The sequence below is a fragment of the Lepidochelys olivacea genome (assembly GCF_965140295.1).
Source record: "Lepidochelys olivacea isolate rLepOli2 genome assembly, chromosome: 13".
Lineage (NCBI taxonomy): Eukaryota > Metazoa > Chordata > Testudines > Cheloniidae > Lepidochelys > Lepidochelys olivacea.
In genome coordinates, this window is record NC_140423.1 from 38673388 (window position 1) to 38694136 (window position 20749).

A 20749-nucleotide genomic window follows, 5' to 3' on the forward strand; every position below is an offset into this window, starting at 1 on the left:
GCTGACTCATCTTCAACCACTCAGGGTGGTCGCTGTCCGCCAAGTCCCGCCTCACCTGCCAATCACCCTGCGACCGCGGGGAAAGCGGCGCGCCCCCCGGCTCCGGGCCAAACAGCGAGGCCACGGCGAGAAAAGGCCCGACCCCTGCTCTCTCTCGCTCAATCATCGCTGGAGCCGACGCAAAAACACCCCGTCCCCTCCAAACTCTGCGCCAATCAGCGCCGCCCTCTCTGGGAACTGACCAATCAGCAACGGCGCTGTTCCAACCCGCGTCCCCTTGCCGACCCCGGCCAATCAGCGCCGTTCCGCTCATCCAATCAGGGTCGCGCTGCCGCCCCGTTCGCGCCTGCGCGCGAAGCTCCTGGGGGAGGGGAAGGTTCTGGAGGCAGCCGCGGCCTCCGCCATCTTAGCGCCGCGTCCGGCCGCGGAGAAACCCGGAGCCCAAGGAACCGGCGCCACCCCGGAGGAGGGTGAGAGTGGGGGCAGGGTGACGTCATGGCACGGGGGGCACCCCACGGGGGGTGAAGGTGATAACGTCAGTGTCCCGTGAGGGGGGTGGGCACTAGCGCGGGGTTCTAGAATGCTGGGCGGAGGGGTCCGTGGGAGGCTTAGAACGCGAAGGACGGTGCTGGGCGGGGCTTGCAAGGGGCTTTAGAACGCTGGGGGCTTAGGGGCGGGGCTAAGAGTTTGGGCGGGGCTTGGAAGAGGGCTTAGAACGCGGGGGGCTTGGGGGCGGGGCTACGGGGCGGGGTGGGGCTTGCAAGGGGCATAGAACGCGGGGGGCGGGGCTTGCTGCAGGGATAGAACAGTCGGGAGGGGTGGCATCAAAGTCTAGAATGTGGAGGCGGGGCCTAGAAGGGGGGTTCTAGAGTGGAGGGGTTCTAGAGCAGAGGTTCCTCCAACCGGGTTGGGACTTGGGGTCTTGCTAGGCCCTTGGCCAGACGAAGGGGGTGCCCTGCGCGCATCAGCATCCCGGGTCCTGGGTCTGTAGAACCGGTCTGGAATTGGGAAGGGTCGAGAGCAGGCCTGGCTCCCTGGGGATCTAGAGCAGACTCTGGCCCAGGATTTAGAGCCGTGACGCTCTCGGGGCGGCATGCTGGAGATGGGGTGCTCTAGAACAGGCCTGGCTGTGTCTCCCAAGGTGTTCCTCAGACCTAGGCGTGGTGTCTCCTCTGAATGTTTGGAATTGGGTGGGGGGGCTAGAGCAGGGTGGATGCCAGGAAGGAGGTGACTTGTGGGTGGCTCTTTCTCCTCTGCTGGTTTTGGAGCCCCCAGCCTGGGACTGACAGCCTGCTCTGGAATAGGGACTTTTCTGGAGCCAGGCTCAATACATGGCGGGGGAGGGGTATCTTGCAAAGTGCTCCAGACTGGTAGTGGGGCAGCAAAGGGACATGGGTCCGGAACATCTGGGACCCCTAGCCTGACATCGGGTAGGGGGGTTTGGAGCGTGCAGGCTAGAACGATTGGGGGTCCCCCCCATGCTCACCACACCCCGTCTCTCCGCAGGACTCGTCTGAGAGCCGCTCAAGCCCGGAGTCTGCCCTGCCCTTCGGGGGTGGGGCACCCCCGGCACGCTCCATGGAGCCGGGGGTCTCAAATCCGCTGCAGGAGCCCGTGAGTACCCCGCTCCCCTCGGCTGTGGCTCCCTGGATGGGGCCCCGAGGGGTCGGCCTGGGGCTAATCCCCCCTCTCCTCTCCCGCAGAGCTCGGCCGACGCCATGACGCCCGACGACTTCGACATTGTCATCGAAGCCATGCTGGAGGCGCCTTACAAGAAGGAGGAGGTGAGGGGCGGGGGGCCCTTGTGAGGGGCGTGCCTCAGTTTCCCCAGCGTCTCTGGAGCAGTGGAGGCTGGAGGGGGGTCCTTGGTGGCTGGTGGGGAGAGCGGAGCGGGGGTGCTGATGCGGGCTGCCCCTTCTCCCACTGAGGCGTGGCTTTGTTTCCTCCAGGCCCAGGCAGGACCCTCGAAGGCACCAGCTGAAGCCCCTGCAGCTCAGGTAACGTATGGGGGGGCCTGTGAGGGGATGGGGGGCTGCATCCTGTATTCACCTCTCTGTGCTCCTCCCGCAGCCCCCGGAGGAGCAGAGCAAGGAGGTGAAGAAGGAGAGTGCCAGCAGCAGGTGAGAGGGGTGGGGGGCTGCCCCACGCTAACGGTGTCTCCCCCCCGGCAGTGGGCGGGCTGTGGGGGGCTGCCCCACGCTAACGGTGTCCCCTCCCGACACTGGGGGGAGCAGGGGGCTGTCCTATGCTAATTTTGTTTCTCCACCCCCCAAGTAGCAGCAGGAAAAAGAGGAGTCGGAGCCGTGAGCACAGACACAGGTAGGGGCGGGGGGGGCTTGTGTGTTTGCCTGGGGGTACGGGGTGGCTGGGAGTGTCTGTGAGGGGAGCTGTGATTGGCCAGGGGCGCACAGGGTGTGTGAGGGGAGCTGTGATTGGCTGAGAGTGGCCCAGGGATGCTGTGATTGGCCAGGGGGCTTTGATTGGTTGGGTGAGGCCAAGGGAGTGTGTGATTGGCCGGCGGGGTCTCTGACACTCTGTCTTTCTAGCCGGGACCAGGAGCGTCGGCGGCGCAGTAGCCGGAGCCGGGAGCGCCGGAGCCGCCACAGGAGCCGGAGCCGGGAGCGCCGGCGGGGGAGCCGTTCCCGGAGCCGGGAGCGCCGGCGCGAGGAGAGAGCGCGGTACCGCAGCCCCCCACTCCCCGGGTGAGTCAGGCCCTGCCCCTGGGTGAGTGGCACCCCACTCCCAGCCAGACTCCACCCCTGGGAGAGTGAGACTCCACCCCCAGGTGAACGAGACCCCCCCCCTCCTTGGCCAACCCCTGCGCCCTGGTGAGGAAGGCCCTGGCCAGACCTACCCCCGGGCGAGGGAATCCGCTCCCCAGCCAGGCCCTGCCCTCACAACACTCCCTGCCCATCCCTACTTGGAGGGACCCCACCCCCTTCCCTCCCCTTCCCATTGCAGCCCCCTGGGGAACCCAGCCCCTGCCTTCCCTCCACTCGCTTGGCCCTGACCTGGTGTCTGCCCCCAGGCGCCGGTTTGGACACAGTAAGAGCCCCCTGTACCGGGAGAAAAGCCCCGTGCGGTGAGTGACGCCCATACCAGGAGCGGGGGGAGGCCGGGCATAGATCTGGGCCCCATGCCGGGAGCAGAGATGGGGGCTTTGGGAGTGGTGTTGGCAGGGGTCTGGCTGGGGATCTGGTTGGTTGGGCAGAGGAGAGTTGGGGGGATCTGTCCAGGGGTTGGATCATCTGGGGAGAGTGGAGCTGATGGATCTGGGTGGGAGGATCTGGCGCAAATGGGCCTGGCGGGAGAGGAGCTGGGGGGTCTGGTTGGGGGAGCGCAGTGGGGGAAGAGTCGAGGGCCTCGGCCCAGCACCCCTAACATCCTGTCCGGCAGGGAGGCACTGGGCAGCCTGAGCCCCGAGGAGCGGGACGCTCGCACCGTGTTTTGCATGCAGCTGGCCGCCCGTATCCGCCCCCGCGACCTCGAGGACTTCTTCTCCGCTGTTGGCAAGGTACTGCCCCGGCCCTGCCCCGGCCCCACCCCCAGAAGGTCGAGGGTTGCCAACCCTCCAGGATTGGCCAAGCGTCTTGGGAATTAAACAGTAATCTTGAATTAGGGGTGTCTGTGATGAAATCTCTGGGAATACATCCAACCAGAATTGGTGGCCCGAAGGAGGTCTGTCTTGCCAGAGTAGGGTGACCAGACAGCAGCTGTGAAGAACCAGGACGGGGGTGGGGGTAATAGGCACCTATATAAGAAAAAGTCCCAAAAAACAGGACTGTCCCTTTGCAAAGGGGACATCTGGACACCCTAGGCCAGGGTAACCTGGCTTTTCCACCTGCTCATTCCCAAAGCCTCACCCACGGTGCATAGGCCCCGCTCCCCTGCCATCTCCAACCCCACTCCCCATGCTGGGCCCCGCTTCTCCTCTCCGTGGCCCTTCCCCCCCCTGTGCCTGGCCCTGCCCTTCCTGCCATCTCTAACCCCGTCCTGTTCTGGGCCCTGCCCCTTGGCCGTCTCCCCCCAGGTGCGGGACGTGCGGATCATCTCGGACCGGAACTCGCGGCGCTCCAAGGGCATTGCCTACGTGGAGTTCTGTGAGATCCAGTCGGTGCCGCTGGCCATCGGGCTGACGGGGCAGCGCCTGCTGGGCGTTCCCATCATCGTCCAGGCCTCCCAGGTGGGGGACAAGGGGATGATAGAGGGGAGCTGTGGGGCAGTGTCGGGGGTGGAGGGTGTCCAGGGGGGCTGCTGGGGGCAAGGGGGTCAGGGGACTAAGGGCTGTCCTGGGGGGTGGGGGGATGATGGCAGGGCGCAGGGGTCTCGGGGGACTGTAGGGTGTCCAGGAGGCAGGGGGATGACAGGAGCAAGGGGACGACCAGGGATGATGGGGGGCGGGACCATCCAGGGCAGGGCTGGGGGATGTCTCAGGGGCGGGGGACAGCCGAGGAGGGCCTGGGGGGTCCTGGCTGAGGAGGGGGGCGCCTGGGAGCGGAAGCCAGCTGGGTGGTGTGGGGGCGGGGGGGGCGGCTGGGCCATGTCTGGGGACGGGGAGGGGACTGGGCAGCGGCGCGGGCATCAGGACCCCGGCTCACCCCACGCCTCGCCCCGCAGGCGGAGAAGAACCGGCTGGCGGCCATGGCCAGCGCCCTGCAGAAGGGCAGCGGGGGGCCCATGCGGCTCTATGTGGGCTCCCTGCACTGCAACATCACCAAGGAGATGCTGCGCGGGATCTTCGAGCCCTTCGGCAAGGTGGGGGGCGCGTCCGAGGATTCCCCCTGTGGGAAGGGGCTGGGGGTTTCCCGGAGCTGTGGGCGGGGCCTGGGGTTGTGGGAGGGGCCCTGTCTGACTCCACTCCAGCTCTGTATCGTTTGCCGCGCCCCCATGCAGATTGACAGCATCGTGCTGATGAGGGACCCAGACACCGGCCAGTCCAAGGGCTACGGATTCCTGACGGTGAGTGGGACCCCACCCCCCAGCCAGCCCCCCTCGGCACCAACACACATCCCAGCCCTGGCTCTCCTGAACCCCCATTTTTCCATTCTGATGGCTCCTCCCCAGTACGCCCTCAATAGACCCCCTGCCAGGCTGGCCCTGCCCCACCCGTGATGGGCCGGCCTTGGCTCCCCTATCCCCCAGCCAGGCCATCCCTGCCCCTGCCCCTGCCCCACCAGCCGTAACCCTCTGCCCTGCAGTCAGGCCAGCTTCACCACCACCCCTTGGCCTTGACCTTCCCCCAGCCGTGCTGTGCTCCCCCCTGACCTGGCCCCCCCCTGCAGTTCGCGGAGGCAGAATGTGCCCGCCGGGCGCTGGAGCAGCTGAACGGGTTCGAGCTGGCCGGGCGCCCCATGCGCCTGGGGCACGTCACCGAGCGGCTGGACGGCACCACGGACATCTCCTTCCCCGAGGGCCCCGAGGAGACCGAGCCTGGCTCCGGTGGGGGGCTGCAGCTGCTGGCCAAGCTGGCTGAAGGTGGGGGCCTGCAGCTGGGGGAGTTTCCTAGCCTGGGGGGGGCTGTGGCGGGGCGGTTCCTGGCCTGGGAGGGCTGTGATTGGGCAGGGGGGAGACGGTGGCTGGGGGGGAGCGGTTCCTGGCCATGCTGACGAGTGGGGATTCCTGGCCAAAGAGGGAGAGTGGCCCTGTGTGGCCTGAATCCAGCTGTGACCCGGGCTGGGGGGGGCGCATTTGCACCCCTAATGACCCCCCATTTGCTCCCTAGGCTCCGGGATCCAACTGCCGGCTGCAGCTGCGGCTCAGGCCGCCCTTCAACTGAACGGCGCCATCCCACTGAGCGCCCTGAACCCTGCCGCCCTGACAGGTAACTTGGTGCTTGGGGGGCTCTGGGAGGGGTGGCGTGTCCCCCATGTCCCCATGGACAGGGACTGGGCCCCCTCAGCGGCCCCAGGCAGCACCAGCTCCTTGCTGGCCTGTCACTCCCCACCCGCCGCCGAGGGGGGCCTGGCCTGGCCCAGCCCCCCAGGATTCGGGCTGCTGTCGGTTCTGTGTCTCCCCTGCACCCTCCCAGACCCCCTCGGCTTGGCACCAGACACCTGGCGTCCCCTCCAGGCTGCCTTGCGGGGAATGGGGCTCCATGTGGGTCCCTCTGACCGTCTCTCCTCCACCCCCTAGCTCTGAGCCCGGCTCTGAACCTGGCCTCGCAGACACTGGCATCCCAGTGCCTCCAGCTCTCGGGGCTCTTCTCCTCCCCGGGCATGTGAGTCTGGGGGCGGGGCTGGCTGGGCAGGGGCGGGGCCTGGGGTGGGGGGCTGGCAGGTTGACGGTGGGGTGGGGCTGGCTGGGGAGGAGTGGGGCGGAGAGGGGCTGCTTGAGGTGAGGCTGGGCTGGCAGAGGTGGGGCTCAGGAATGTGGGGTGGAGCTTGGTCCTTTCCCCTCTAACACTCCCCCTCTTCGGTCTGCAGGTAGCACCCCCCCCCCCCACGGACCCTGGGACTGGAGTTGGGGCTGGGCTGCCAGGGCCTCCCGCGGAGTCAGAGCTCCAGGGGCAGAAATGGGGCTGGGGGGGGCACGAGCAACAAACGTCCCCACCGCCCCACGGACTTTGCCCTGACCTCGCAGGAGCCCGTCTCGGGGAGTGGGGGCTCAATGGGGGCACCTGGCTCTGCCCCCTGGCCCTACCCAGCCCCTCCCCCCTGCCAACAAGTGGGTTTTTTTCTTCTTTTTCTTTTATTTTCTTTATGGAAACAAATTAAAAACAATTACCACCAAAAAATGCATCAAAAGTTTGTGAGGGGGGGAGGGGCAGGGGCTGCGGGTCGGGAGTGAGGGGCGCCGGCAGGGCAGGGGGGGCTGCGGGTCGGGAGTGAGGGGCGGGGCTGGGGAGGCTGATGTCGCCTGTCACTCCTGACCCACAGCCCCTGGCTGGCCCAGTCCTGCCCCCCCACCCGGGGCAGGGGCAGCTCCAGATTTAGCTCTGGCTGTTTCTGGGCTGTGCCCCCACAGGCAGGTGTGCGGGGGGCAGAGGGCCAGGCTATAAATAGAAGGTCCCCCCAGCACCCTTGACTGGGAGAGGCCAGATGACCCCCTGCAGCCACTGCTTGGTTGCTTTGGTAACATTACCCATCTCCATGGCAACCTCCAGGCTGCACCACCATGCAGTTTCCATGGCAACGGGATTCAGTTTCTATGGCAACAGGATGCAGTTACTTCTCTTTGTTGCTGACTCTCTCCCCCGTCCTAGTGGCGGGGGGCGGGGCTGAGCTTTGTGCCCCCCAGGTGATGGGAGGGGGGAAGAGCTGGGATGGTGCTAGGAGCAGGGGGGTGAGGGGGGGGTTGTGGGACTGGGGGGGTGGTAGGGGCCGGGGCTGAGAATTGGGGGGGGGAGGGCTGGGAGAGATTGGGGGGGGAATTGGGCAGCAGCCCATGGCAGCCAGGGGATAGGGGTTGGGGGGCTCCTGGGACAAGGCTCCCCCACCATTCAGCCCATTTGCCCCCAGAGCTAATGCAAGGAGCATGACCAGGGCTCAGGAGGACCCTCGACTCCCCCCAACCCCTGTCCCTTCCCCTCCCCCAGGCCCTCTGGCTCCCCTAATAACGATGCAGCTCTCAGCTGTGGTAGAAAAGGACTTTAATTGAGAGCAGGAGGCCATGCCCCCAAAATGGCCTCCTTTCCCCAGAGTTGGGGCAGTGGGGCGGGGGGGGTCCCTGGGAGATTAAAGCAGAGACCCAGAGGGGAGAATCCACCTGTGCCTTTAAGAGTCTCTCTCTCTCAAAGGGGCAGGCTGTCTGGTGGGTGCTTTTTTGGCTGTTCTTAAAGGGGAGGTGTACATGGCCAAATCACAATGTCTGGGCAGTGGGATCCCTTAAGTTGGTGCCTTCAAGAGTCTCTTAAAGGGGAGGTTCCCAAAGTAGTCCTCTCCTTGTGTTTGAGTGAAAGGTCCCCCACTCTGTGTCTTTAAGAGCTTCTTAAAGATGCATATCGAAGACCAGCAGGGCAAATATTCATTCTTCCAGGAACAAAGCTAGGCACAGAAAATGTGACCTGAGTCGTGCCTTTAGCATGCTCTTAAAGGGGAGGTGCCCCCGTATGGCAAGCCAGTAGGAAGTTTTCCATCTCTGGCCTCGGCAGCCAGCTCCCACAGAGGCGCCTTTAACAAGAGCGTCATAAAGGTGAGGGGTACAAATCTGGAGGACTGGAAGGTCAGTACCTTTAAGAGCTCGTGCAAGGAAAAGTGCACAAATCTGGAGGATAGTAAAGAAATAAAGCTTCCAGGACAAGGCGCTGAAGTAGCTGATTAATTCATTCCCCACTTGGTGACTTTAAGAGTCTCTTAAAGGTGACTTGCACAGGTGTGGAGGGTAAATACTGAGTTCAGGACAAAGCCGTCTGGTGTCTCAGTATAACATTCTCAGGTCGGTGTATTCAACAGTGAGCCACTTTAAAGGGGAGGCTCAGGAATGTGGAGGACAAATAATAAGCCTTGATCAAAGTCCATGCCTTAAAATCCTCTTAAAGGTGCAGTGCACAATTGCAGAGGTCAAATATTAAATCCCGTTTAAAGCCATCCACCAGCACCTGTTCAAAGAGTTCCAAGGTGGCATCTTTAAGCCCCTCTTAAAGGTGAAGGGCAGAAGTGTGGTGGACAAATAAAACAGCTTTTTGCTGGGAGGGGCCTTTTAATACCCCATTCATTAATGGTGAGATGTGCAAACCTGGAGGGCAAATAGCAAATTCCACTTGGAGGTGGTACCTTAAAAACTCTTGCTGAGATTTAAGACCCTCTTAAAGGTGAAAGAGACAAATAAAAAACCAGCGCAAAGGCGGCCAGGCCTCTCCAACGACATGGGGCTTCAAGGCAACATGCACAACTGCGGCAAACAAAATCTTGGTGTGTCCCATTGCCACCGCTCCTTCAACACCTTCTTAAAGGGAAAAGTGCGTGGCTATGGCAAACAAAAAAAACCTCCAGCACACAATGGCCCCGATTGTCCAACTAAACATGGTGCCTTTAATGTCCCCTTAAAGGTGATGTGTGCAACTACGGAGGACAAAAATTAAGTCTCACCCAGCTGGCAAACCGGAGGCTGGGGAGGTACGAAGCCAGGGGGATTGTGGGAGTCTCCGCCTGGGAGCGGCTCTTAAAGGGCTGGTTCACAGCACGGAGAGGTCGTTGCAGGACTTGGAGCGTTGCTTGAAGAACCGGCCATTGCGCGGGACCAGGCTGGAGAGGAAGCGCTTGGCTTTCTTGGTGAGGCTCTCGCGGCGCCCGCCTGGGCCCGCGGCTGGCCGGCGGTGGCGCAGGCGGATCTGGCGCACGGCCCCCTCGAATAGCTCCCGCGTGTTGTGGTGCAGCACAGCCGACGTCTCGATGTGTTTGCAGCTCAGCATCACAGCCAGACTGCGGCCCTCTGGGAGGCGGGGCCAAGTGGCCACATTAGTGACCTGTGCCCAGCTGCCCCCCTCCCCACCCTGGGGCTGAGCAGGGGTCAGTGGGGGTTGGGGGGGTCCCTAGGGATTGAGGGGCACGGGGCTCAGGTTGTTTGGGGGGTGCATAGGAGGTTTTGGGGATCAGGTAGCCAGGGGGCAGGCTGGGGGCTCAGGAGATAGTCAGTCAGGCTGGGAATAGGTGTGATGGCAGTTTGGAGGGGTCTGGGAGGGGGATCAGGGTAGTTTAGGGGCTGGGGAGGGTCATGCAGGTGTGTGGGTGGTTTGGGGGGGCTCCAGGGGCTGGGGGGCTCAGGCAGGTGGTTGGGGCCCCCCTGGGGATAAGCTCCAGGTGCTTTAGAGGGGGCCCTGGGGGCTGGGGCTCAGGGTGATTTAGGGGCCCCCCTGGGGGGTCAGGGCAGGTTTTAGGGCACTTTAGGGGACCCAGTGGGGGATGGGTGATCAGGGCAGTTTGGGCATCCTCTGGGGTCACTCACCCTCCAGCGAGACCTCTCGGGAGCGCGCCAGGTCGCTCTTGTTGCCCACCAGGATGACGGGCGGGTCGGGGTGGGGGCTCCCCTCCCGCAGGCGCAGGAGGGTCTGGGGGACGCGGCTGAAGCTGCGCCGGTCGGTCACCGAGAAGACAAGCAGGAAGGCGTCGCCTGTCTGCAGACACGACTCCTGCAGCCAGCTGCCCGCCTCGCCCTGGGGGGAGAGGTGCCCCCAGGACCCCCCCGTCAGCACCTGAAGAGCCGCATAGATCTGCATGCTTTAAGTGAGGCCCCGCCTTCCCCCAGCCAGAACATTATTGGCTAGTTCATGTCATGCACCCTCCAGCCTCGTGCATTAATTCGCATACATCTGCATAAAATTTACATGCTACCCCAATTCCCTCCAATGATCCGCGTGTATTGGCCTGCATAGGCCCACGACCAACCCGGTCAAGCTTGCGTTAATTTACATATATTTGCATGCCTTCCACACACCCCAATTGTCTGCATCATTTGCATAAATCTACATGCAGAGCCCCTCACTCCAACTCCATGCATCACGTGCACAGCTCTGCATATAATTAGCAAATTAGGCACTGGATCTGAGGCCCCGCCCCCGGTCGTGCTGGGCCCCCCAGGTCCCACCTGGTCCCAGATGTCGTAGACGATCAAGGTGGTGTGCTCCTCGTCCACCGACAGGCGGCGCTCGTACGTGTCCGCTAGGGGGGGAGCCACAATTGGGGGGGGCGCCAGTTCCCCAGAGCCACGGTGGGCCTGGGGGGTGTGGGCCCCCCCTTACAGCCAGGGTCCCCCACCCCCGTGAGACAGGACAGCGCCCCTGGGGCAAGGGCCCCAACAAAGCCAGGGGACCCTAGTTCCCGCCTCTGCCCCCCACCCACTCCTGCGGCACTCACCGGGGTGCTCGTCCTCACGGGGGACTCCGTCCGGCAGCCCCCCGAAGATGCCGGCCAGAGCCGTCTTCCCCACGCCGCTCTCGCCAGCCAGCACCACGCGGTAGGGCCCCCCCGGTAACCCCCCCGGCGACTCGGGGGGCGAGTCCGGCTCCTCTACCGCTGCCTCCCGCCGCAGCTGGTGCTTGGAGGGCAGGGGCAGGCTGCCCCGGCGGGGCCCCCGGAGCCCCCCCAGCGGGGGCAGCGCCATGGGGGGGCTGGGGCAGAGCTGGGGGGGCACAGGCGAGAGGGGAGATTAAATAAGTACAATAACCCCCCTCTCTCAGCACCTCCCCTCCCCCCAGTACCCCATCCCCCCTCCCCAGCACCCCCAGTCCCCCATGAACGCCCCCAGCACCCCCTAAACCCCAACCCCCTCCCCCCAGCACTCCCAGGGCCCCTCGACTCCTCCAGCACCCCTAATCTCCCCTCGACTCCCCTCCCCCGAGCCCATCTCTCGATCCATCCCCCCGCCCCCCACCTGCTGCCCGGTCCGGTCCGGTCCGGTCCGGGGGTCCCGGGGCTGGTTCCTGCCGCTGCCTCCGTCTCCCGCGCTCGCGTCTCTCCGGAGCCGGCCGGGAAGCGGCTCCCTTTAAATGCCCCCCCCCGCCCAGCGGCGGGACGCCCCGCCCCCGTGAAGTCACGCGTGAGGGGGGCAGGGGACCCCCCTCAGCGACAGCCCTGGAGCTCTTGGGGGCCGCCGGACTTGGGGGCAGAGAGCTGGGAGGGGGTCGGTGGCCGGCTGATGCGGGAGGGCGGGACCGATGTTGGGGGGGTCATGGGAACTTGCTGGAGGGGGTATGCGGGGTGGGGGAGCCAAGGGGACTGGGGGGTCCGATGGGGCGGGGGGGTCCCTTGCTGGCGGTGGGGGTATGGAGGGTGGGGGGACCGATGGGGCTGGGAGTTCCCTGGCTGGAGGGGGGGTTATGGAGGGGGGGGTTCCCTGGCTGACGCGGGGGGGCATGGGGACTGGCTGGTGTGATTAGGTCCTGGGAAGGAAGAACTAGCCCCGTTGGTGGATTTCCTGGGACCCCCCCGCGCCAGTCTGCAGCCCCCCCTGCACCTCCCCTCCCCCCCGTACCCCAATCCCCCCCTCCACAGCCCGCGGGGGCGCTCAGGAACCAGCCCCCCTGGGAGACTCGCTCCCCGCCCGCCCGCGCAGGCGGTAATTGCAGCTCCCCGGCATTTTCCCGCTCGTGACTAATTGAATAATTTCCACCTTAGCAGCTAATGAGAGTGAGCCGCTAATGAGAGAGAGAGAGAGCATCCAACGTCTCCCCCTCCCCCTCCTCACCCGCTCCATCCACCCCCCCCCATCCCCACTCACCCCTCCATCCATCCCCCCCACCCCTCTCTCAACCCACACCCGCCCCTCTATCTATCTATCTATCTATCTGGGGGCGGATGGGGCTAGATAGATGGGGGGGTAGGGGGATGGATGGATGGATGGGGGGGATGGGGAGAGACAGATGGGGGGGTAGGGGGATGGATGGATGGATGGGGGGGATGGGGAGAGACAGATGGGGGGGTAGGGGGATGGATGGATGGATGGATGGGGGGGATGGGGAGAGACAGATGCATGTAGAAGTAGGAGCTGAACCCAGGGCCCCCAGAGCTGAAGTGGCCCCTCGCTCTACGGGGGGGGCTCTCCTAGGTAGCAGCAGCAGAAGGCCCTTCGCTGTCACTCCGGACAGTGCGGCTCCTGGCCTGCTCTTGCTCATTAAATGCCAGTTATTCTGCTCCGAGGGGAGGAAAAACCCTCACCAGCTTTTCTTCTTCAGGGTGTTTTTCCTTGAATTCTTAGCAATAATTTGAACGGACAATAATAGGCCAAATTCTAACAAGAAATCGGCTTGGCCTGGAGCCTCCAGGCCAAATATACCAAAATAATCAGGAACCTGCACCTGCCGTCAAACCCCCGGCCTGGCAACCCCCCGGGTCCCTCACACCCAGAGAAATCGCTGCAGGAGAGATGGCTCCAATTTTCCACCTGGCCATTACCTTTAAGGACTTTGTATTTTTTGACTGCCACACAAGTATTTTGCGTGTGAATTCTCATCTTATTTTTTACATAGGCAGATGCTCAAATTTATTGTCTCTCTTTTTACAAAACGATGGACAAACGAGCTGGTTACAATTTTGCATTTTGGCCCTTACCTTTAATATTTGATTTGTTGACTGCCTCCTCAATTCTAATTTTGCAGCTATGTAGATTTTTAATCTTATTTTTCCAGTTATTTCTCATTTTTAAATAAAACAAGTTCTTCAGAAAAACCTGGTTAAATTCCCCCACCCCAGCCATTACCTTTAACAGTATTTTATTTTTTGTCTGCCACACAAATTTTTGCACTGCCTCTCCTAGGCTGCATACACTGATGCACCCATTTATTCTGGGTTTTTTCTCTTTTTAAAAGTTCTCTACCAGAGCTGGTTACATTTTTCAGTCTCACCGTTGTATTTCACAAGTAAGCTGTATGGTGAATCACGGCGGATTTTTATTTAATTTATGGGTACAGATAAACCCACTTGTTTCTTGCGTTTATTTTATTTGTTAATGGCCAGGCAAATACTTTACACTGACATCCCCCACCTCGATGTCCTGGGGCACAGATTTGTAACTTGATTTTCTCCCTAGTTCCTCTCTTTCAAATATAATTGCACAAAACAAACAAGCGAACACGCAAACCAAATAAAATGTCACTGCCAAAAGTTGGTGTATTTTTTTCTGATCCAAACTTTGCCTTTAAGAAGCTTATTTGAAACAACAACAACAAAAACCCAGCAACACAAAGCAGCTGGGTTGAGAATCAAGTCCAGCTTTTGTAGCCATGGAACTTGTGAAAATTCAGCTTCCGATTTTGAATTTAAAAAAGTAACTACAAAAAAAACACACCTCTCTCGCGGTAGCTGGTTAAATGCTTTTGCCATTGCCTTGAAAAATCAGTTTACAATACAAATATTTGGTGCCAAGACTCACAAGTGAATTTCCCACATCCATAGACACACACATTTCTTTTCATCTTATTCCTCACCTTCTTCACAAAAACGACACATATATATATTAAAAATCTATCAAAAATGACCGACAATCTTTCAGATTTAGTCATTGCCTTTAGGTGTGTGTGTGTATATATATATATATATATATATATATATATAAAACTGCCACATATATCTTTTGTCATTCAGAATCACTGTTCAATTTGTCAGCTGAATAGAAATGCACATTGTCTCTTCTAAGTCATATTTAAAAAACCAATGACGTCAAACAATCTTTTGAGGAGGTAAAATGGTCATTACCTTTAAGGGTTTTCTTTTTTGACAGCCATGTAAATATTTTGCGTAGAGAATCCCAGCTACATAAACTCACATATTCATTTTCTGCCCATTTCTCATTTTTTTGTTTCAATCAGAACAACATTTTAGCAAACGGGGAGTAAAATGTTGCGGATTTTGCCCTTTGCCCATTGCCTTTAAAAGACCTTTTTTTTTAACCTGCACACACACAAGGTGTGCTGACCATAAAGATTAATTTATCAGGCACTGCAAAAAGAAATGTTCAAAGGTTCATTTTTCTAACCCAGGTAGGAAAAAATGATTGATTACAGAAAATTTCAACTCATAGAAGAGGAAAATAACTGCCAGCTGAGCCATTGCCTTTAAGAGTATTTTTTGACTGCCTTTTCTTTCCTCCACTAATAGGGTTCCAGCACCTTTAAGACGTTCTTTAGAACAGCCATACAAAGACTTTGAAAGGGCACACCCCCTTCAAGAGCCTTTTGTGACTGCCAGACAAATATTTTTCCTTCCGCTCAGATGCAGCCAGATGTGGCCTCTGGGGGTGGGCGCGATTGGTTCAACCCTGACGGCTGCCCTGCTCTCCAATTAGCCACCAGGTTCTTAAAGGCAATGTCTGACAAAGCTCTTCCCTTGAAGAGCTTTTTTGACGGGCAGGCAAATATTCTTTCACTGCTCAGTCAACATTAAGTCCTTAAAGGCAATGTGCAATGGCACCATCCTTTGTGGGCCAGTTTTTGACTGCCTCACAAATATTGCCACCCCAGTTGAACCCTGCTGGTGGCAGGGGTGGCTTAACCGCTCTCCCCGTTGGCCGCTGGGTTCTTCAGGGCGATGCGGCCCGGCGGGAGGCACTCAGGTGAGGAGGGGATCATCGTCCTCGGCAGGGGGGCAGGACTCAGCCAGGGGCAGTAGCAGCACGTCGTCCTCCCCCACGGGGGAGGGTGGGAAGCTCGGAGGCTCCCCATGGCCCTCGGAGGAGGGGAAGAGGCACCCACGGAGGGCCCCCATCACCCCTCTGGGCAGCCGCTGGGGGCCTGCAGGGGGTGGGGCCATGGGAGGCTCTGGCCCAGGGGGCGGGACTTTCTGTGGCAGGGGCGGGGCCTCATCGGGCCCGCCCGCCGCCCCCCCTTCCTCCTGGCTGGCGGTGTCCGGCGGGGGCTGGGCAGAGGGGGCAGCAGGGGGGCGGGCGGCAGGGGCGGAGCGGGGCAGCAGCCCCCAGCGGCGTAGGCGGCGCAGCAGACGGCGCAGGGGGCGGGGGGGCCGGCGGGCCCGGCGCCCCCCCACCGGCTCATGCTGGAGCAGATGGAGGAGAGAGCGTAGATTCCCCAGCAGCGACGCCTGCAACGAGACGGGGGTGGAGGGGGGTCAGCACCAGGGGGAGGGAGCCCCCCATGCTTGGGGGTCCAGGAGTGGGGCTCAGGGGGTGTCATCTGCCCCAGGGTCTCTGTGGGGAAGCCGGGGGGGCTGTGGGAGGGGGTGTGGAGACCTAGGAGGCGGTCACCACCCTGGGGCGCTCAGTGGAGGGCACAGTGTGGGCTGGGTCGCTCGGCGGGGGCCAGGGTGCGGGGCTGGAGCGGGGGCCTCTCTCTGTGGAGATAGGGTTGTGGTGGGTGCCGGGAGGGGCTCAGTGGGGTGCAGGGTGGATGCATCTCACCTGCCCGGGGCTGTCGGTGGGGAAGTCTTCGAGAGGTGGGACCAGCCCCTGTGCGATGAGCTGCCCGTAGGACGGCGGCGCCTCCTGCCGGACCAGCTGGGCGTCGCTGCGGGACAGGGGGGCGAAGAGGCTGCAGGGGTGGGGGAGAGCGTGAGATGGTGACCCCGGGGCTTTCCCCCCCACTGCCCCCCTTCCTCACAACTCCCCCCAGCCCTGGGTTCATCTGCCTCTGATCCCACCCCTCCATAGCCCCGCCCCCATCCACACGAGAGCTCCACCCCATCCCATAGCCCCGCCCATCCCATGGCCCCGCCCCCACCTGTACTCCTGGCTGCGCACGGCGTACAGCCGGCAGGTGCAGCCCAGCGCGATGACCAGCAGGAGGCCGCAGACCAGGCTGCCGATGGCCGCGGCGGCCACCACCTTGCGGGGCAGGGCGTAGGGGCAGGCGGCCTCGTCGGAGGCGTCAGTGCAGTCGGGCTGCCCGTCGCAGCGCCAGGCCTCGTAGACACAGCGCCCGTCTCCGCAGCGGAAGTTGCCGGGCTGGCAGCGCCAGCAGCCCCGCTCGTCCGCCCCGTCTGGGCACAGCGTCTGGTAGTTGCAGCGGTCGGCGGGCGCGTAGCAGGGGCCCCCAGCACCAGCCCGGCAGGGGTAGCTCCCCTCTGGGCAGCCTGGGCAGCGCTCCTCGTCTGCCCCATCTGGGCAGTGCCAGATGCCATCGCAGCGCTCCGCCTCACCGTAGCACCGGGCCTCATCCCCCTGGCCGCAGGGCCGCTGCCAGGGCACGCAGAACCCACGCACGTGGTAGGTGGCGTTGAAGCCGTGGTCCCCCAGGCCCTGCCAGGCCACCCATGCCCGGCTGGAGGGCGACTCCACCACTACTGGTTGCCCGTTGCTGGCCGCATCCACGCGCCGCAGAAGCCGCGGCTCAGCCGGCAGGTCTGGGTGGCCCTCGTAGACCTCCAGGGAGTCGTTCGGAGCCAGGTCCAGTGTGGTGAAGAGCACAGTGAGGGGGCGGCTATCGTGGGGGTCCAGGGCCCAGCGGCACCGGATGAGGGCACCAGCGGGGCCCCCAGGCCAGGCAGGTGGGGAGAAGACCCCATAGAAATCATTCAGGGTCAGGTTACAAGATGGGGGTGAGGCAGAGAGGAGGGGACCTGCTGGGATGAGAGAGAGAGAGTGAAACAGGGACAGGGATGGACAGACTGCACGGGGATGGATGGGACAGTTGCATCGGGATGGGTGTATGGTTGGATAGACGGAAGGATGGGTACATGTGGGGATGGATGGTTGGGTCATGAGGGGATGGATGGTTGGATCGGTTTGTGTGGGGATGGATGGATAGACGGATGGTTCGGGGTGGGTGAGGACGGATGGATGGGTCAGGTTAGGTTGTGTGGGGATGATGGATGGTTGGGTCTGGGCGGGTGTGGTGAAATGGTTGGTTCGGGCCAGTGGAGATGGATGGATGGTCGGGTCTGGGCAGGTGGGGTTGGATGGTTGGTTGGGTCGTGTGGGGATGGATCAATGGTTGGGTTGGGTCGTGTGGGGATGGATGGATGGTCAGGTTGTGGGGGACGGATGCATGCTTGCATTGGGTTGCATGGATGGCTGGGTTGTGTGGGGATGGACGGATGTTGGGTCGTGTGGGGATGGATGGATGGGGATGGATGGTGAGGTCGGGTGGGAATGGATGGCTGGTCGGGGCTGGTGGGGATGGGGTTGGATGGTTGGTCGGGGCTGGTGGGGATGGGGTTGGATGGATGGTTGGGTCTGGGCAGGTGGGATTGGATGGTTGGTCAGGGCTGGTGGGGATGGATGGATGGATGGTAGGGTCGGGTGGGGATGGATGGGTCGGGGCAGGTGGGGTTGCATGGTTGGTCGGGGCCAGTGGGGATGGATGGATGGTTGGTCGGGGCCAGTGGGGATGGATGGATGGTTGGGTCGGGTCAGCTAGGGATAAGTGGAAAGCGGGACATTGGGGTGGAGAGACAGACTGACGAGTTGCCCACCCCTCCCAGGTGCACCCCCTGCCCCATTCCCCAGCTGCGCCCCCACCTCTCTCGTAGCGGAGCTGGAAGCCCTCAGCCACCGTCCAGCTCCGCCAGTAGCTGAGGGTGACGTTGGTGCCCCTGTACTCCAGGGGGGCGGGAAGCCGGGAGCCGCAGAGGGCCTGGTGGGGGTAGGAGTGAGCCCAGACGTAGAGCTTGGCCTCCCCGCACGCCAGCTGGAACCGCTCGAACCTGCGGAGAGGAGGCGGGTGAGGGGTACGGGGCTTCTCCCCTCCAGGGGGCGCCAGCTCCAGGGTAGGGGGTGGGGTATGGGGCCTCTCCCCTCTGGGGCGCTGACTCCCATCTGGCCCCAGGGCCAGGGCGGGGAGGGAGGTTAATTGGGATAATTACTGGTTTTGCTCTTCTCTGGGGCAGAACAGGATGGCCGGTGGGGGGAGCGAGGAGAGGGCTGAGGGAGTGGGGGAGGAGGTGGGTGGCCGGGGGAGGACTGAGGGAGTGGGGCAGGGGGCTGAGGGGTCTCTCACCTGATGGTCACCACATCCTCCGGGCCCGCCAGGATGACCCAGGTGCACTTGCTGGGCAGGAGGCGGCCGTGCCGGGGGGGGAAGCTGCGGATCAGCCCCTGGCGCTCCCCCCGCACCTCCAGGGGTGCATGACAGGTGGCTAGGAAGGAACGGGGGGGTGCAGAGGTCAGCGATGGACCCCCCGTGCCCCCTCCCCTACACCCAGCCCCCCCAATCACAGTGCTACCCCACCCAGTGACCCCAAATCCCCACCCTTCCCCCTCCCCTTCTCCCTCCAGCCCCTGCACCCCAATCCCTACCCTTCCCCCTCCCCCCACCAGCCCCCCAACTGCTGTCCTTCCCCCACCCAAGCCCTGCACCCCAATCCCACTCTCTGTACCCCAGAGAACCCTCCTCTCACACTCAGCCCCCCCCCACTCACCCGAGTCTTTCTCTGTGTAGGAAGCAGCTTCTAGGGGGGAAAATAAACTGGGATAAGAAGAAAAAGTGGGGGACCCAGAGCTGGGGGGCGTGCAGGGGGCTGCAGGCCGGGAGTGCGGGGCACCGGGAGGGCTGGGGGGGCAGGGTTGTAGGTCGGGAGTGCGGGGCACTGGGAGGGCTGGGGGGGGGAGGGGCTGCAGGTCGGGAGTGAGGGGCACCGGCAGGCCCGGGGGGGCCAGGGCTGGGGGGGGCAGGGGCTGCAGGTCGGGAGTGCGGGGCACCGGCATCTCTTACCCCAGACGAGTCCCAGCAGCAGGATGCAGGCGGTCCCCAGTGGTGACATTTTCAGGGTGGGGGGGTCCCGGTTTTCTCCTTTTGCCCCCCAGAGGATCCGGGGGTGGGGAAGGGTCGGTGGGCGGATTCCCCTCTCCCCTAACAGCCGCACATCTCCCGCGCTCCCCGACTTCCCCCCGCCCGGCTCTGGAGGGCCCCTACCCCGCGACTTCCGTTCGGGGAGGGGGGACAGGGATTCGTGGGGGGGCCTTCACCCCCTCTCACAGTCGGGCTGGTTCCTTCCCTGCTTCCGGTTCCCCCCGTCCCGTCCCGAGCCTAGAACCCTCCGGTCCGGTCCGGTCCGGTCCCGAGCCTAGAACCCCCCGGTCCGGTCCGGTCCGGTCCCGAGCCTAGAACCCCCCGCCCGTCGCGCGTCTCCTTCGCTGGGAACTTTGTTTCCGTCCTTCGCTTCCTGCCTTGCAACTTTCCGGGTCACGTGACCTCCTGCTTCCCCCACCCCTTCGGGCGACTCCCCTTAACCCTCCCCTCGCCCAGGGACCCCTCATTCCGGGGGGGGGGGGGCTAGGAGTGTGTACCGCAGTTGGGGTGGGGGGGCGTGGCGCCTATAGGTCTGGGAAGAGGCTGCCTCCCTTCCCCCATTGCCAGTGATGCTCCTGGCCCTTTAACTCGCCCCGCCCCGCACGCTCCTCCCCCTCGTGGGGCTGGGTATTGGGGTTCAAAGGTCTCAGTGCCCACCCCCCGCTCTGGCAGGGCGCTGCTGCGCCTTTAAGACCCTGGGGGGGTGTCTCAGAATTGCGAGGCTCCCCGTGTCACAATTTCCTGTTTACACGGACTCTCAACTCCTCGCTCGGCGCCCCCTAGTGGCCACTGAACAATGGCTGGAAACGTTCATAACTAACATTGCGGGGGGCGGGAATTGCGGTACCGGCCCTTTAGGAGCCCTGGTTTGGGAGGGGTCCCAGAATTGCGGTACCGGCCCTTTAAGGGTCCTGGTTTTTTTGAGGGGGGGTCCCAGAATTGCGGTACCGGCCCCTTAAGAGTCCTGGTTTTTTTGAGGGGGGGTCCCAGAATTGCCCTTTAAGAACCTACTTCCCTCCCATCTCCATCCTACAGCCTCTGGCGCCACCTCGTGGGAGGAGGGGGAGGTGCGGAGATGGGGTTCCCCCCTCCCTCCACGCCCCCCCATTTCCCACCCCCACTGGCTCTTATTCAACACCCCCACACACTGTCTGTCCTGTCCTGCTGCTAAATAAAACAGCCAAGGTCCTTGACTGGGGGGGGGGGCCGCTGGGAGCCAGCCAGGACTGGGAGGGGAGTGTGGGGTAGTGGTTGGGGGTGAGGGGGGCTGGGAGCCAGGACTCCTGGGTTCGCTGTCTGACCCCAGCTGGGGTCGAGGTCTCGCTTAGCGAAATCAGAGGAGGCTGAATCAGCAGCCACAGGATCAAAGAGCCAGAGGAACAAACCGATGGTGGGAAATGTGCTGATGAGAGAGACCCACATCCTGCCCCACAGCCCCCCCTCTCCTGCCCCAGCTCCCTCAGTCTGCCTGTCTTCAACCACCACCCACGTCTGCCTGTCTACTCCGTGAGCTCACCCCCCCGACACCCCTGCATCCACCCCCCCGACACCCCCTGATCTATCCCCCAGACACCGCTGCATCCAACCCCCCAGACACCTCCTGATCTATCCCCCCAGACACTCCCGGATCCACCCCCAGAC

General features: G+C 62.6%; 3 protein-coding genes across 7 annotated transcripts; 1 reads left to right on the forward strand and 2 right to left on the reverse strand.

The window, feature by feature from the left end:
• Positions 1-317: 317 nt before the first annotated feature.
• RBM23 (RNA binding motif protein 23) lies at positions 318-6733 on the forward strand. Of its 2 annotated transcripts, none has more exons than XM_084646124.1 (16): positions 318-470; positions 1507-1614; positions 1704-1784; positions 1950-1997; positions 2071-2120; positions 2275-2319; positions 2547-2702; positions 3029-3082; positions 3397-3514; positions 4031-4183; positions 4618-4755; positions 4894-4959; positions 5283-5475; positions 5723-5821; positions 6133-6217; positions 6423-6733. In XM_084646124.1, the coding sequence occupies exons 2-16, from the start codon at positions 1579-1581 to the stop codon at positions 6424-6426; spliced, it is 1326 nt and encodes a 441-aa protein (XP_084502250.1). In that variant the 5' UTR covers positions 318-470; positions 1507-1578; the 3' UTR covers positions 6427-6733. The 2 variants fall into 2 exon arrangements, with proteins under 2 accessions (XP_084502250.1, XP_084502251.1); XM_084646125.1 differs by having other exon boundaries at positions 2278-2319.
• An 838-nt stretch (positions 6734-7571) lies between these two features.
• Positions 7572-11517, reverse strand: REM2 (RRAD and GEM like GTPase 2). Of its 2 annotated transcripts, none has more exons than XM_084646337.1 (5): positions 11308-11517; positions 10791-11055; positions 10522-10595; positions 9883-10090; positions 7572-9369 (listed from the first exon to the last, which is right to left on the reverse strand). In XM_084646337.1, exons 2-5 carry the CDS (start codon positions 11035-11037, stop codon positions 9113-9115), a joined length of 786 nt encoding a protein of 261 aa, XP_084502463.1. In that variant the 5' UTR covers positions 11038-11055; positions 11308-11517; the 3' UTR covers positions 7572-9112. The 2 variants fall into 2 exon arrangements, with proteins under 2 accessions (XP_084502463.1, XP_084502462.1); XM_084646336.1 differs by having other exon boundaries at positions 9883-10004; positions 11308-11511.
• Positions 11518-13299: 1782 nt separating this feature from the next.
• Positions 13300-20124, reverse strand: LRP10 (LDL receptor related protein 10). Of its 3 annotated transcripts, XM_084645494.1 has the most exons (8): positions 19383-20122; positions 19031-19345; positions 18738-18767; positions 18317-18455; positions 17839-18023; positions 16100-16940; positions 15781-15910; positions 13300-15464 (listed from the first exon to the last, which is right to left on the reverse strand). In XM_084645494.1, exons 2-8 carry the CDS (start codon positions 19077-19079, stop codon positions 14979-14981), a joined length of 1860 nt encoding a protein of 619 aa, XP_084501620.1. In that variant the 5' UTR covers positions 19080-19345; positions 19383-20122; the 3' UTR covers positions 13300-14978. The 3 variants fall into 3 exon arrangements, with proteins under 3 accessions (XP_084501620.1, XP_084501621.1, XP_084501622.1); XM_084645495.1 differs by having other exon boundaries at positions 16100-16937; positions 19031-20120; XM_084645496.1 differs by lacking the exon at positions 18738-18767 and having other exon boundaries at positions 19031-20124.
• Between the last annotated feature and the right edge of the window lie 625 nt (positions 20125-20749).